This window comes from Phacochoerus africanus, chromosome 2 (genome assembly GCF_016906955.1).
Source record: "Phacochoerus africanus isolate WHEZ1 chromosome 2, ROS_Pafr_v1, whole genome shotgun sequence".
NCBI classification, from domain to species: domain Eukaryota; kingdom Metazoa; phylum Chordata; class Mammalia; order Artiodactyla; family Suidae; genus Phacochoerus; species Phacochoerus africanus.
In genome coordinates, this window is record NC_062545.1 from 57,250,301 (window position 1) to 57,267,277 (window position 16,977).

At 46.6% G+C, this 16,977-nt stretch overlaps 1 protein-coding gene across 1 annotated transcript in view; it reads right to left on the bottom strand.

Moving 5' to 3' along the window:
- Positions 1–13,073, bottom strand: part of GABRR2 (gamma-aminobutyric acid type A receptor subunit rho2) — a 43,674-nt gene extending 30,601 nt beyond the window's left edge. Inside the window, exons 1-2 of the mRNA XM_047769353.1 lie at positions 12,901–13,073; positions 7,178–7,284 (exon numbers count right to left, since the gene is read on the bottom strand). Coding sequence (XP_047625309.1) covers positions 7,178–7,284; positions 12,901–13,013 — 220 coding nt within the window. The 5' untranslated portion in view covers positions 13,014–13,073. The remainder of the gene's footprint in view (positions 1–7,177; positions 7,285–12,900) is intronic.
- Between the last annotated feature and the right edge of the window lie 3,904 nt (positions 13,074–16,977).

A 16,977-nucleotide genomic window follows, 5' to 3' on the forward strand; every position in this document is an offset into this window, starting at 1 on the left:
GTCAACCCAGAAGGCCAAGCCCAACCTCAGACTCCTCGGAGCTCCGGGCCAGCCCATGGCAGGGCTGGGAGAACAGGCCCCAGTTCAGTGGCTGCCCTTCCTCTTTCCCCACTTCAGCAGCTCCCAGAGCAGAGAAAGCCCTGGCGTGTGGACACCCCCAGCCACAGTCTAACTCCATCCAACCCCTTCTGAGAGCCAGCCCTCAGCCCCTTCTCTGCACAGGGGTACTGCATGCAAAATGCAGCCCCACTGGGGACTCTCCTAGGGAGGAGGCCCCCACAGGTCCTGGAGGTAGGCTCAGGGTTGTGTGCACAGGTCATCCTGGGTCCCAGTACCCAAGTGCATCCTGGAAGGGAGACTCCAGTGGGCGTGTTCTCTTGCCCCACAGAGCAGGTGAGTGATCACCCAGGACTCCCTTACCAGGGCCTACTGCCCTCCCCTGGTGCCCAGGACCAGAACCTGCTGCTGCCCACCCCACGTCACCGGCAGCTCTCACCACTGGACATCCTGATGGGAGGATTTCATTAACACTGGTCTCCCGCTGGAGCATTAACATTCCAGGCACGGTGGCAGTTTTGCTCACCACAGGGTCCCCAAGTGCCACAGAGACTGCTTCACACATATTAACAGCTAAAAAAAGCCACAGCATTGGTCTTATAAATGAAACTGGAAGTATTTTGGTGGGAGAACCTAACCTACTTTGTGGCCACTTCCTGACCATCCTGACAAATTCCTTGGATGCAGTTCAAAAGAATCTGTGATGATATTACACCCCTCCTTCACCTCGCATCTCTGCAGTTTGATTTAAAAACCAGGAGTTCCTGTCGTGGCTCAGTGGTTAACAAATCCAACTAGGAACCATGAGGTTGCGGGTTCGATCCCTGGCCTTGCTCAGTGGGTTAAAGATCCAGCGTTGCCATGGGCTGTGGTGTAGGTTGCAGATGCGGCTCGGATCCCACACTGCTGTGGCTGTGGCATCAGTCGGCAGCTACAGGTCTTATTGGACCCCTAACCTGGGAATCTCCATATGCCGCAGGTTTAGCCCTAGAAGACCAAAAAAAAAAAAAAAAAAATTCAGCATCGTTGGGATGGAAATCCTATAAAATTGGCTTGTGATGACCACTGTACAACAATAAATGTAATAAAATTCATTCCATTAAAAAAATAAAAATAAAAATCAGCATTGTATGGATGCAACTAGAGATTATCATACTAAGTGAAGTAAGTTAGACAGAGAAAGACAAATAACCATATGATATCATTTATATGTGGAATCTAAAATATGGCACAAATGAACCTATCTACAGAACAGAAACAGACTCACAGTCTTGGAGAACAGACTTGTGGTTGCCAAGGGGGAGGGGAAGGAAATGAGATGGACTGGGAGTTTGGGGTTATATTTAGAATGGATAAGCAATGAGGTCCTACTGTATAGCATAGGGAGCTATATCCAATCTCCTAGGATAGACCATGATGAAAATAAATATTTTAAAAAGACTCTGTGTATATACACATCTATGACTGAATCATGTTGCTGTACAGCAGAAATTGGCACAACACTATAAATCAACTATATACTTCAGTTTTTAAAAATCAGCATCATGCTGGTGGGAATGTAAAAACGATACAGCTGATGTAAAAGAAAATATGGATGTTCCTCAAAATTTTTAAATAAAAACAAAGAACTACCATGTACTCCAGCAATTCCACTTCTGGATATATGTCCAAAAGCAGTGAAAACAGGGTTTTGAACAGATATTTGTACACACATGTTCATACAGCATTATTCCCAAGAGCCAAAAGGTAGAAGCAAGCCAAAGTTCATTGATAGACAAATGGGTAAACAAGACATGATCTACTCATACAATGGAGTATTATTTGGCCATAAAAAGGAAGGGAATCCTGTCACACGTTACAACGTGGATGGACCTCAAAGACATTATGCTAAGTGAATAAGTCAATCATGAAAAGACAAATACTGTATGATTCTACTGACATGAGGTACCCAGAGCAGTCAGATTCATAGAGACAGAGCAGAATGATGGTTTCCAGGGCAAGGGGAAGCGGGGAGTAGAGAGTTATTTGATAATGGATACAGAGTTTCAGCTTGGGAAGATGCAAAATTCTGGGGATGAATGGTGGTGAGGTTTGCACAACCATGTAATATGCTTTAGCCACTGAACTATACACTTAAAGCTGGTTCAAATAGTAAATTTTATGTGATGTCTATTCTACTACATTTCTTTTCTTTTCTTTTTTTTAGGGCCTCTCCCGAGGCATATAGAGGTTCCCAGGCTAGGGGTCTAATCAGAGCTACAGCTTCCGGCTTACACCAGAGCCACAGCAACCCTGGATCTGTGCTGCTTCCACAACCTACACCACAGCTCACTGCAACGTCAGATCCTTAACCTACTGAGCAAGGCCAGGGATCAAACCTGCAACCTCATGGTTCCTAGTCGTATTCGTTTCTGCTGCCCCATGACAGGAACTCCTATTTTACCACAATTTTCTAAAAATTAATTTTAATTTTAAAAAATCAGCATTGCGCTATTTCCCCCAACAAATGGAAGGGAAACCCCAGGCCTCTGGAGGTTCTTCTAACCAGGGCACACCACCGAACCAGGCAGCTGGGAGCTTAGACAAGATATTTTTGTTTCAACTGATCCCTGGGATTATTAGGAAGCTGCTGGATTTTTAATCTTTTCTTTTTCCAGACCAAAAAGGTCATCCAAGGGCTATTTCATCTTAGGCAAATTCCTCTCTATTGATTATTTTTAAATGTCAGTCCATAAGGAAGCCCCTTTGGAGAAACAAGGTAGGAAGAGAGGACAGGGATGGGATATATAACTGTTGATGAATGGTTAGTGGGTAGGGCCTGCCCAGGGTGCCTGGCTGCTAAGGGCGGGGGGGGGGGGATGTGTCAGGCTGGGCTGGCATGAGGGAACTTTGGGCCCAGGCTCTGTTTTGGGCCAGGGGCCTGGCCCCAGGGTGGCCCCCAAGGAAGGTGGGCTTTCTGTTATGTGCTGTCTGCCTCCTCAGAGACACACCCACCCCCTAGCCAGTGCCCCTGCCCAGGAGTGAAGGGCTGGATGGAGCAGAGACCCTCAGGAGCCCCGCAGGTAAGGCCTCTTGGGGCTAAACCATCTCCAGATGCTCCGAGGGCTTAGAGATGATATCATTCATTGGAACCCTGGGCAGTGGGGAGGCCTTCCCATGATGGCCCCATCCAGCCTGCTTGGCCAGGACTCCACAAGTTGCAAAGCTTCTTATTTATGAGTTCATGTGTGTGTGCCTCTCCATGTGCTCCCCTGGCCCTATTTCATCCAAGTGACATCGTGACATCCAGGAAAGCCATGCAGGGGAGAAAAGGTGGCCAGAAGACCAGCCGCTCTGGGGGAGGGGGGTGGAAGGAAGGGAGAACAGCCCCCGCCCTTGGCTTTGGTGACCGAGCTCTTGACAGTTGGGGTCTTACTGCACCTGCTGGAGGGGACACCTCCTTCCTCTGCAGCTTTACCTAAAGTCAGGGATTTTCCGAGCCTCAGAGGCTTCCTCAGACAGGGGCGGGGGACTGTTTTGATCCTCCACACTCTAGGGGAGCTCCACAGATGGCCCCAGCAGTGGGAGGGATCAGGAGACAGGACATCCAATTTGCTTCTCAAACATGGCTTGAGGGAGGAACCCCGTGATTGGGGCTGCAGCCTGTTGGTTGATCCTACTCCGAGCTGGGTTTTCTGGGAATGTGGTGGGATTTCGATTACCAGTCCTGAGAGCTAGCGCCTGGCTTTCCTGGCTTTCTTCCAGAGGAGGAGGGCATTTCTATGTGGCTTTCACTTTTGCATCTGTCACAGCAGAAGAAACCCAAGTTCTGCCCCAGTTGGTCTTTTCCAGGACAGCACTGGCGGCATATGGAAGTTTCCAGGCTACGGGTCAAATCAGAGCTGTAGCCACCAGCCTACACCAGAGCCACAGCAACTCGGGATCCAAGCCGTGTCTGCAACCTACACCACAGCTCACAGCAACGCCAGATCCCCAACCCACTGAGCAAGGCCAGGGATCGAACCCGCAACCTCGCGGTTCCTAGTCAGATTCGTTAACCTCTGAGCCATGATGGGAACTCCCATCTCTTCCTTTTTTTGTTTTTTGCTTTTTTGTCTTTTTGTCTTTTTTAGGGCTGCACCCTCGGCATATAGAAGTTTCTGGGCTAGTGGTTGACTCAGAGCTACAGCTACTGGCCTATACCATAGCCACAGCAACACCAGATCCGAGCCACATCTGCGACCTACACGGAAGTTCACGGCAATACCAGATCCTCTCTCTCTCTTTTTTTTTTGTCTTTTTAGGGCTGCACCCTCAGCACATGGAGGTTCCCAGGCTATGGGTCAAATCGAAGCTGTAGCTGCTGGCCTACACCAGAGCCACAGCAACGCGGGATCCGAGCCACATCTGTGACCTACACTGCAGCTCGCAGCAATGCCAGATCCTTAACCCACTAATCAAGGCCAGGGATCGAACCTGCATCTTCATGGATGCTAGTCAGATTTGTTTCCGCTGAGCCATGATGGGAACTCCCAATGCCAGATCCTCAACCCACTGATCGGGGCCAGGGATTGAACCCACGTCCTCATGGATACTAGTCGGGTTTGTTACTGCTGAGCCACAACAGGAACTTGCCCCTGCCTCCAGCTCTTCTGTAGACTGAACATCCTGACCAGGTGATTGCTCAGTCTCCTGCCAGCAACAATGACCTCCATTAGGAAGTTGCAATGTGTTACTCAGAAGATGACCCACACACAGACACACACCGTGTGTCCCACAAAACTGTGCATTGAGGGAGGACCACCTGCAACTCCTGAGGGCCCAGAGCACATTTGCCTTCATGGGCCTGTCCACCAGAAAAAAATACTTAAAAAAGCATATTTTACAAGTGCACTGGTATAAAGATGAATATATATATTAACATTTCCTCCTACTTAAATTATTTTTTTTCCTTCTGACTTTAAAATAAATTAAAATCTTTTCAGGGCCCCCTAAGAGTTTGTGTGCCCTAGACTCTACACCTACTCTGCCTTAACCGATACATGGGCCCTGAACTGGGGGACAGGTAGGTCAAGGGGGCAGGAAAGAGACCCAGCTAAGAGGGAGGGTCATGGCCACCTGAGCAGCCACGTCACCTGGGCCAGTCACCTCACCTCTCTGTGCCTCAGTTTCCATCTGGGCATAATAATTGTATCAACTTAATAGAGTTGTTGTGAGAACTGAAGATTGTGTCTGTACATACCCTCATTAGAATGCCTGGCATATGGAGTTCCCTCTGTGGCTCAGCAGGTTAAGGACCCAACTAGTATCTGTGAAGATGCAGGTTGATCCCTGGCTTCGCGCAGTGGGTTAAGGATCCAGTGTTGCTGTGAGCTGTGGTGTAGGTCTAGGACGTGGTTGGGATCCAGTGTGGCTGTGGCTCCATGTGGGCCAGCAGCTATAGCTCTGATTTGACCCCTAACCCAGGAACTTCCATATGCCATGGATGCAGCCTTAAAAATGCTTGGCATAGAAATCACTGGAAAAGCGTTGGTTGTTATTCATGCTATTGTTTGTGGTTCTTGCTCCAGCCGCCTCACTGACCCTCTACAAGAAGGGCAGGTGGAGCTTGCTGCTTACAGGACATCTCGCTTGGACCTCCTGGAGCACATACAGCTATTTCAGAGCTGCTTATTCAGGAAAACTTTATTGAACTTCATTGAATCCTTTGGCATTTCCCAAAACAGCCCCCCAAGGGCACCAGAACTCCCAGAGGAAAAGCCACCTTCTGGCCTGAGCAGGAGCTCAGCACTCTGCAGGGCAGAAGGAAGAGGCAGGGGCTGCCGTCTGTCCCCTGCTTTCTCCACCTGCTCAGCAGGTGTCAGAGCTCAGGGAACTGAGTGGGCGGCTTTGAAGCCTTTTAAAATGCCAAGGCCTCTGGGATAAATTAATGTCCTAATCCTCTAGCAGTCACAGAAGAGGGAGGCCTGACAGCTGGGTTTTTCTAAGGGGCCGTGAACCCGTATGTGCCAGGGGCTTTACATACATTATCTCCTTTAATCCTGACAGCAACCCCAGATGGAGGGATTACTAGCCCCATTTCACACACCAGCAAGCAGAGGCTCAGAGAAGGTCGGCGACTTGCCCACAAGTCACCTTACTCCTTCCTGCCGCCCCAGGAGAACACTGCACCCAATTGAAGTTCAAGAGCGAGATGAGGGGAAACAGAAGCCAGCCTGCCTGGGTCTCTTGGGCCAGGGTCCGTCAGCTGCCATCCTCCCAGCCTGTTTCCCCACATGCTCATGGCCCGTGTCTCCTGCCTTCTGCTCTTCTCATTCCTCTCCCTGCCTGGTGGGAGCAGATGACCGGCTTCTTTCCCGGCTCCCCTCCTGCCCCTGTGGGCAGCCAGTAGCCATGCCACACCTCCCCAACCCCCCAAAGCAGGGAGGCTCCTTTGTGCACAAGTCTGCAAGGGGGCTTTGCAAGGAGTTAAATTCTTGCTGCATTGCCAGCTGGAGGCCCCTTCAGAACCCCAAATTCCCAGGCAGGCAGGGGGCAGAAGAGCCAGGGAGCCATTTTCTGTGCAAACGCTCCCTGACTACACTTTTTTTTTTGTCTTTTGTCTTTTTGCCTTTTTGCCTTTTCTGGGGCTGCACCCGTGGCCTATGGAGGTTCCCAGGCTAGGGGTCTAATCGGAGCTGTAGCTGCCAAGCCTACACCCGAGCCACAGCAATGCCAGATCCGAGACGCGTCTATGACCTACACCACAGCTCACGGCAACACCGTATCCTTAACCCACTGAGCAAAGTCAGGGATCAAACCTGCAACCTCATGGGTCCTAGTCGGATTCATTAACCACTGAGCCATGATGGAAACTCCTTTTTTTTTTTTTTTTAAAGGAAGGTTGGCAGCAGCAGGGCTGGTCCTTCCTGAGTATGAACCGTTTAATCACCATCAGCTCCTCTTCTCAACAGCCCTCTCCACTCACTTGCTTCCACCTCCTTTCTCTTGGGAATAATCAGTGACTCTGGAGCCAGTGGGGCTGCTCTGGCTGTGAGTGGGAAAGTCAGGGTCCCTGGGGGAGGGCTGCACCTGAGGGAACAGCAGCAGGAGTCAGCCCTGGGACCAGACCCCAAAGAGCGAGGGGAGGACAGAGTCCTACCTCCAAAGGCGGGCCTCATGGTGAAGTCGTGGTCATCCACTCTGAGAAGTGGCTGGGGTTTTCCATTTCGGATCTTGGTCATATCGAGGTTCTTCTTGTATAGGTGACTGCAAAATGAGCAAGAAACATTCTCCATCAATGCCAGCAAGGCACCAGGATGATCTGGGGAGATGACTTCCTGCAGGATCCCCCTGTTGGGCACATTTCCCCCATCTGACCACACTTTCTCCACTGGAGGAAGGTCCAGAGATAAAGGATCTGCCCCCGCTTGTCTCCACCACCCCAGGACCTCGAAGGCAGGCCAACCTGAGGACATGGTCCTTCCAGAGGCCTCCTAAAATAGATCTCTCCCAGGCAGGACACCATTCTACATTGGCAAGCTCTTGTTTTGTTTTGCTTTTTGCTTTTTAGGGCTGCACCTGTGGTATATGGAAGTTCCCAGCTAGGGGTCAAATTGGAGATGCAGCTGCCAGCCACAGCCACAACAATTCAGGATCATAGCCACATCTGTGACCTACACCACAGCTCATGGCAATGCCAGATCCTTAACCCACTGAGCAAGGCCAGGGACCAAATCCACATCCTCATGGATAATAGTTGGGTTCTTAACCTGCTAAGCCACAATGATAACCTCTCTAATTTTTTTTTTAATTGAAGTATGGTGGGGTTATAATGTTGTGTTAGTTTCAGGTGTACAACAAAGTGATTCAGATATATGTGTATGTATCTTTTTTCAAATTCTTTTCCATTATAGATTATTACAAGATAATGACTACAGTTCCCTGCGATATACAGTAGGTCCTTGTTGTTTATTTCATATATAGTAGTTTGTGTCTGCTAATCCGAAACTGCTGATTTATCCCTCCCTACCTCCTTCCCCTTTGGGACCCGAAGTTTGTTTTCTGTCTGTGAGTCTATTTCTGTTTTGTAAATAAGTTCATTTGTATCATTTTTTTAGATTCGACATATAAGTGATATCATATGATATTGTCTTTCTCTGTGTGACTTATTCCACTTAGTAAGTCATCTCTAAGTCCATCCGTGCAGCTGCCAATGGCATTGTTTCATTCTTTTTATGGCTGAGTAATATTCCATTGTTTGTCCCTGGTGGGGGGAGTGTTGCAATGCTGAGCAGCTTTTCACCTGCCTCTTGGCCATCTGTATGTCTTCCCTGGAGAAATGTCTATTTAGTGAGCTCTAATTCTGGTGGGGGGCGGATGCGTTCAGAAATCCTAGCAGAGACGCCCCAGGAACATGGGAATGCGGAGGCAGAGCTCAGCCTAAGGGCTTAGCAGCTCACAGACATTAAATTGTGAGTGCAGCCAGCTCATTGCCCCCCCTCCTCCCCTGCCTTGCAAGGAGAAAATCCCTCCTGGTCAGCACGGCTCCCCCATTTAGAGGCAAGGATTAGGGAAGCGGAAGTCCTGGCGGGCCAGCACCCTCATGAGAGGAAGATTGAAATCCCACGGCTATGAATATGGGCCCAGAACTTTTCTTAAGGGAGGCCCATTTGTTTGATAACACAGGCCCCTGAGTTATCCCCAGCCTTGGGCTATCTGTGTGAGCTGGATGCCTGCATCCATCCTTCACAAGAATGCTGGGCACTGCCCAGATGCCTCAGCCCTTGGACCCCAGACTCCAGGGGCCACGTGCAGAGCCCCAGCCCCAAGGTGGGTCTCATCAGGACCTTCACGGAACATCAAACGCAGCCATGTCGGGTTGGGGGAAGAAGAAATATGTGTTCATGATGCTTTTGGGAAGCAGGGCTCGTGCCATCATGTTGAGGGTTATTTCGCTGCAATAACAACAGTCATCATGACAACAGCCTTGTGAATCAGCCCTCCCTGTGCAGGTCTGGGGCTGCGGTCACTCCATCATCCCAGTGGGTTTCAGTGGGAGAAACGAGGTTCAGAAAGATCAGGAAACACAGCCAGGGAGCAGCAGAAATAGGGCCTGAACCTCATTTGCCCTGACTTTCCGACCCTACTTCCTTCCCCAGGCCCCTGTGGAGGGGGAGGTTCTAGGTGCGGCAGGAAAATGAAGCCCCTGGTAGGTCCAGCACAGCTGGAGCCATGATGCAAAGGGAGAGGAGGATGGCCAAGGGCAGGTGGAACCAAGGGGGCCACAGATGGGAAGAAAAAAATGAAAGGAGACCCCCAGGCTCAGGGACCAGGAGAGGATGGTATTGTCAGGGCAGAGCCCAGACTCCCAGATCTTGGTTTATTTTCAGATCTCAAGGGAGAAGAGCCTTTCTCGGCAGGAAAGCAGGCATGTGGTCAGGAGACTGACTTAGGCAGCAGGGCGGGGAGGAGTTGGGATAAAGCTGGGAGGCTGAGAGGCAGGAAGAACAGAAAAAAAGCAAATGACTAAGAGCAAACAGGCTCAGGGATTCAGTAAAGAGGGACACGGAGGATCAGAAAACCCGAAGCAGTTTTGAAAATGCAGCTGCTGGGCAGAATAATTGTTTTGTGAGGGTGTGTTGGCCAGGGTGACACAGGGAAGGTTTTCAGGTTAGAAGAGGTCCTATCAGTGTATGAGTGAGAGTGTGCATGTGTGTGAATGTATGCGTGAGTGGGACCCGATATGTTACACGTGAATGTGTGACCATGTGTGACACTGTGTGTATGACAGAGAGAGAGAGAGAGAACAGGACTTCCAAGAGAAGAAGCTCCTCTACAGATGAAGATAACTTTTTAGTTAGATGCTTGGCTGCAAACTTTCACAGACAGACATAGCTCTATGATTGTCTGAGTGTGTGCACGCTCTGGTGGATTGCAAAAAGACCTAAAACCATGTTCCCTGATGTGACATTTTCTCTATCCTTTTCACCTGCTTCTGTTCAATAATTATTTTTATATTCTTTGAATGTGTGTGTTCATCTTTTCAGGAACCTTAACACCTCAGGGGATAGATTTCAAGAAGTCCTCCTTACCCTTAAGGGTCAAATCAATCCATCCATAAATACTATGGAGTTTCCTCAAAGAACTAAAAGTAGTTAACTACCATAGGATCCAGCAATTCCACTCCTGGGCATATATCTGAAGAAAGTGAAAACACAAATTTGAAAAGACACATGCACCCCAATGCTCAGAGCAGCATTGTTTACAATGGCCAAGACACGGAAGTGACTTAAGTGTCCATCAATAGGCGAATTGATTGTATAGAGACCTATAAATAAAATGGAACACTCAGGCATGAAAAAGAATGGAATTTTGCCATTTTCAACAACATGGATAGACTTGAAGGGTAAAATGCAAAGTAAAATAAGTCAGACAGAGAAGGTCAAAGATTGTATGATATCGCTTATATGTGAAATCTAAAAAATGAAACAAACTAGTGAATATAACGAAATAGAACAGACTCACAGATAATAGAAAACAAGCTAGTGGTTATGAGTGGGGAGAGGGACGATAGGGGGAGGAGATTAAGAGGTGCAATTATTATTTATAAAATAAGCTATAAGGATATATTGTAGAGCATAGGGAATGTGGCCAATATTTTATACTAAATATAAATGGAGTATAATGTATAAAGATTTTGAGTCACTATGCACTACACCTTAAATTAATATAATACTATAAATCAATTATACCACAATTTAAAAAAATTTTTTAAATCAATTCAGTCTGTCCATAAGCTGATGTAGGTGTCTGGGAATGAGACTATGGGTCTTCTGAGGAGTGAGAGAAATGCTGTAACTGCCCAGGCTGTGAAATCCCTGGGGTCCCTGAGAGTCTCATGCTGGACCCCAGCACCATTGTTAGAAAATGGGCAGGTTCAGACAATGCTTTTCCTCCGGTCCCGTCAATCACCAGCAAGCTGTGTGAATTACTTGTGCCTTTGAGGCGATGTTTTGGCATCTGTAAAATGAGACAGCATTTCCCCATGTGTTCTCTGTGGAATCAGAATTCCAAAAGTGTTGTCCTTTTTTTTTTTTTTGGTGGAAACACTGCCTCATTTATCCCCCTCCTCAGGATTCACAGTGTCTATTTGTGTAACAAAGGTTCTCTAAGTTCTACTCTAAAGACATTTGTTTAAAATGGTCTAAACCAGGATTTCCCAAGCTTCTTTGACCCTGGAACCCCCTTTCTGTACAACACCTGTTCACTTTTCACAGAATTCGAACTCAGGGGGAATTGCTGGGTTAGATGACCTCTGAGCTTCCTGCTAGTTCAATAGCCTATAATTCTGGTGACATCACCAGGATGAGTTCCCAGAGCCATGCCTCTTTACTGTCACCCTGGACAATCTGCATCTGTTTCCTGACTAAGAAGATTTAGACTCCACTGAGTGTTGACATCTCCCAGAGCAGCAGGCACTAAGCTAAGGCTACACCTGCGGGGCTCAAGAGGGTCCACCGGAAGGCAGGATATAGAGACTGTAACGCATATTTATAGTTCACTTTTATCTAATAATAAATAATTACCAATCTTTAATATTCCTATTTATCATAGTACAGAGTACATGTATGTAATTTGTGTGTGTGTGGTGTGTGTGTGTGTATACATCTGAGGTACAGTTTCAAAAAATTGTCACTGATAGTCGTGCATGATTAAAAATGGAGACCTTTCCCATTCAGGCTCAGTGGGAATGAACCCAACTAGTATCCATGAGGATGCGGGTTCAATCCCTGGCCTTGCTCAGTGGGTTAAGGATCCAGCGTTGCCGTGAGCTGTGGTGTAGGTCACAGACGTGGCTCAGATCCTGAGTTGCTGTGGCTCTGGCAAAGGCCGGCAGCTGCAGCTCCTATTGGACCCCTAGCCTGGGAGCCTCCATATGCCGAAGGTGCGGCCCTAAAAAGAAAAAAAAAAAAATGGAGACCACTGACCTAAGATATCAGTGGTCTAATATGCCTCAAAATATTAGTTTATATTCATAATCACTAGCTCAGGCAGCACTCAGTAGAACAAGAAGCAGATGCGTAACATCTCACACATGGTGTTGATATCTTAGCTGCTTATTCTTTTCTTCATGTTCAGCTGCTTGCTTTTCCTTATGTTTACATCAGGTCTCAGGTCTTGTCTTGGTACATCAGTTCGAGACAAACATACTAAGGAACTTCATTTTGTGATATAACTATATTGCCTAACCAGTATTTCTTAGAAGTGTTTCTAATACATCATGAAGTGCTGTTCACAGTGGTCCACACATGTGTTTCTGAGAGCCTAGCAAATTTCAAACACCTTTTCTAAGATTCAAAACCAGATACCATTATAAAATTGTTTATATTATAAAAATAATTTTAAAAAGAGAATTCCCTGTGACATTTTTTCTTAATCATTCAAGCTAAATTCCTATATACAGTTCCTCTCCAAAAAAATTGAGCATAATTCTTTAGCAGGTCCTCTATGGTCCCTCCAGGATGTAATCCTGAGAAACAGAGCAGCACAATCAGAGAAGCACAACAAACGATGCTTTACCTAGTAAATCTTCAGCTACCTGCCTTAAATCAAAATGCTTTTTTTTTTTTTTTGGCCAAACACACACATCGAAAGGAAAGGCTCAGCCTAGTCTAGCTTTGCTCTCTCGCTGCTGGTGACACAGTAGCGGATTTGTGTCCAGTGAGAGGCCGTTTTTCGGTGAGGGTGAGGTCCTGTCTCCCTCCAACTTGAAAACAGATTCCAATCGGACAATCTAACCCTGAGCCCTCCCAGGAGCTGTCCCGTTGCGCTGCGACACTGCCACCACGAGTGACCTCCCTCCCCTCCTGCCCATGACTTTACCTTGGCTTGGATGTTTCCAGCTGCCCTGTCCATCTCCTCTTCTTGGGCTTTCGGCTCTCCACAAGAACCAGCAGGCAAAACGAGAATAAAATGAGTCTGGTAAAATAAGGCATCCTGTGAATGTCTGTGATGCCCCAAGCTGCTTTCCAGGAACATGCAGCACGGCAGATCCCCCCCTGGGCTTCACCATTGATTCAGCCTGCTGCCTCAGGCTGGGGCTGTGAGGGCATGGCTGGCCAGGCTGAGTTTCCCTAATTAATTGATACTGCTGCCTGTCCCAACCCACCTCCCATCCCCCATCCCTGGGACCGTGATACGAGCACCAAGGCTTTGCCCTCCCTGATACTTAGTGATTGGCTATTAGTCCTTAAGTTTGTCCTCCTGTGAAACTCAGCTTCTGCTGAGTCCTAGAACAGCTTTAGCTAAAACTGTTATATAAAAAAAAATAATAAATCTCTTGAGCATGCCAGCTTGTTGCTGAGATCATTAATCCATCTCTCTCTCGGGCGGCATAAAACCAGTCTGTCACATCCGCCAGGGAGCAGGCTGGATTCTGAGTGGATTTGCAGGGAAGACTTGTGGGCGTGGAGTTGAGCTTGTGAGCTCAGGAAATGCTGAGTAAACACACTAATGACCTGTTTCCACAGGGTTGCTTTATTTCTTGATCTATGAGCCTGTGCTTCGCTTATGACCAAGGGTGATGGTTCTTCCCCCAGATACCCATCTTTTTTTTCCCCCAATGAAAACGTATTAAACTATAAAACACACTTTGATTTTGAAGGACAGCATAAACCAAAAGAGAATTCATGATTATGGAAGCATGTCTTCCTAGTTTGAGCATCAGATTAATTCTGGTCTTTCATCCTAAAGATGGATAACGTCATAAATGAGGCTGGATTCCTAATCCTGGGATATGGAATTATGAACATTAGCAGTGAGAAGATATGTGGAGCTATGTTTAATCTACTCAACAGAAGAAATGTTTAAAAACCACCTACCACTTGCCTGCTGTGTCCTGGGAATGGAGAGAGTGAGTGTGGTAGAGACACAGGGAGATGAGGATGGAGGTTATAGGGAGCGATATCCAAAAATGAAACAGAATTGGGGTTTTCTTATGGAAAAAAGAATTGTAAGAAGGTCTTTTGATCCCTTTAAGCAAAGTGGAATGACATAATTCACTTTATTTTTTCAGGAATTCCTAACTGGGATCTGTTGGGTCAGAGAGGTTTTCTAATAATAATAAAAGAGGATGAGGTCCCACCCTAAGGGGGGGGAGGGGAACAGGAGGGAAGACAGAAGAATGAGATAGTCAGGTTATCACTGAAGGAGAATATACATGGTGATTGAATAGAGTGGGAGGTGAGAAAACTCGGTGATATGCTGGAACTCAAATTTGGAGGCAGGTCTGGTGGGTTAGTGCCACCATTATCCAATATTCCTTAGAGGCGGACAAGCTTAGTGGGGAGATGAGACAAATTTTGACTTGTGGAGTTTGAGGTGTCATGGGCCCTCCAGATGCCCAGGAGTCAGTTGGAGTATGAGCCTGGTACTCAGGAGAAAAGTCTGGATTGAAGAAATAGATGTAGAGCCCTAAGTGTAATGTGGTAGTGGTTCCAGCTGTGGAAGGTTTAGAAGAAGGACCTCAGTCCTTCTCTTCTTTGAAGAAAGAATTTCGCCAAGAGACCAAGATTGCGAAAGAGAGGCAGCATTTATTAGAAGCAAAGTACATGCAGAAGAGCACAAGGGTGAACTTGAAGTGAGTTGCACACAATAGGGGCAACTTAGGTTGCTTACATGGGGGCAGTTTTCTGGGTTGTCTCGGCCAGTCATCTTGCTTGTAAACCAGTTGCAGCTGCTCAGCCCGGGGCCTCTCTTCTCTCCTACTTCAGCAGTTGAACCACAGGAAAAGGTGAGCTCTTCCAGGAGAACGGGGGATGATGGAGTCCAAGCACAGAAGCCTGGAGAACTACACTCTTAAAGGGCAGATGAGCAGCCAGAACACGGGCATAGAAGAACTAGTACAGACCCTGAAAACCAAAGGAGTTTCAGGAGGAGGGTAGTCAACGGTCAGTGCTGGGAGGATGTGAAGGCATAAAACAAGTTCCTGGACCTAGAAACCAGAATATTGCTCTTCAGTCTACTTTCAGTTGCGAGATGTGGCAAGAAGCCAAACTGCAATGAGTTAAATAGGAATCTGGGAGTGGAAATAATTTAGTACCAGGACTGATTAGTGGTTCCCAAATCTGGCCACGCCTCAGAATTATCCAGATAATTTGTTTTAAAGTCCCATTCCTGCTGGAGATTTAGTGAGGAAGAGATGAGACCTATGAAAGTTCTTTACCATAAATGTGTTTAAAAGATCTATTTCCCTGTCTTCCACTTGAAATAGGACTATCAAGGGCCAACAGATTAGAACCCTAGAATTGTGCATGGATGCTGTTGGTTTTTAAGAAATATTTGTTTTGCTGCATTCTGAATGCAACTTTAGGTCCTACCGAATTTTTCTTTAAATTTTTAGTAATTCACTTCCTGTGATTACAGTAGGGAGAAAAATCAGTTGGAGATTAAGTGTAACTTTTTAAAATAATGGCTTTATTGAAATATCATTCACATACTACAGATTTACCCCCTTTAAAATGGGGTTTTGGAGTTCCCGTCGTGGTGCAGTGGAAACAAATCTGACTAGGAACCATGAGGTTGCAGGTTTGATCCCTGGCCTTGCTCAGGGCTGCTGCGGTGCCATGAGCTGTGGTGTAGGTTGTAGACGTGGCTCAGATCCCGAGTTGCTGTGGCTGTGGTGTAGGCCAGCGGCTACAGATCCAATTCAACCCCTCGCCTAGGAACCTGCATATGCCACGGGTGCAGCCCTAGAAAAGACAAAAAGACAAAAAACAACAACAAAAAAATAGAATCATGCAATATGTAGCCTTTTGTGTCTGACTTCACTCAGCAGGTTTTCAGATTCATCCATGTTGAAGTATGTATTATAACTTCAATAACTTATTGCCAGATAATATTCCATAGTATAGATATAACACATCTTGTTTATCCATTTATCAATTAATGGACCTTTGAGTTTCCAGTTTGGGGCTGTTAATAATGCTTCTATAAATATTCAAGAACAAGTTTGTGTGAACATGTTTTCATGACAAATGAAATGTTTTCATTTGATATATACCTGGGTGTAAAAATGCAGGGTCATATGGTAACTCTGTATTTACCCTTTTTTTTTTTTTTTCTTTTTAAGGCTGTACCCATGGCATAGGGATGTTCCCAGGATAGCTGTCAAATTGGAGCTGCAGCTGCCAGCCACAGCCACAGCCACAGCCACAGCCAGGCAGGATCCATGTCACGTCTGCCACCTACACCACAGCTGATAGCAACACCAGATCCTTAACCCACTGAGTGAGGCCACTCGTGTCCTCATGGACACTGGTTGGGTTCATTATCGCTGAGCCACAACCAGAACTCCTACATTTAACCTTTTGAGCACGTACTGAACCGTTTTTCAAAGTGGCTGCACCATTTTACATTCCCACCAGCAATATATCCTCTAGCCATCATAGTGGGTGTGAAGTAGTATCTTACTGTAGTTTCGATGTGCATTTCTCTAAAGACTAGTGACTCATCTATCTTCTTTGTATAAATGCCTATTCAAATCCTTTGCCATTTTTAACAAGGTCATTTATTTTTTTGTTGTTGTTACAAGAATTCTTTAGGTATTCTTGATACAAGTTTCTTACCTATCATCTGCAAAGTTTCTCCCCTTCTATAGTTTCACTTATTAATGGTGTTCTATGAAACACAAATGTTTTCTTATTTTGATGAAATATAGTTTATCTACTTTTTCTTTGGTTGCTTGTGCTTTTGATCTCATATTTAAGAAATCATTGCCTAACCCACATCCGCAAAGATTTACTATGTTGGCGTTCCCACCATGGTTCAGTGGTTAGCAAACCCAACTAGTATCTACGAAGACGTGAGTTTGATCCCTAGCCTTGCTCAGTGGGTTAAAGATCCAGTGTTGCCGTGAGCTGTGGTGTAGGTTGCAGACCTGACTCAGATCCCACAACGTGG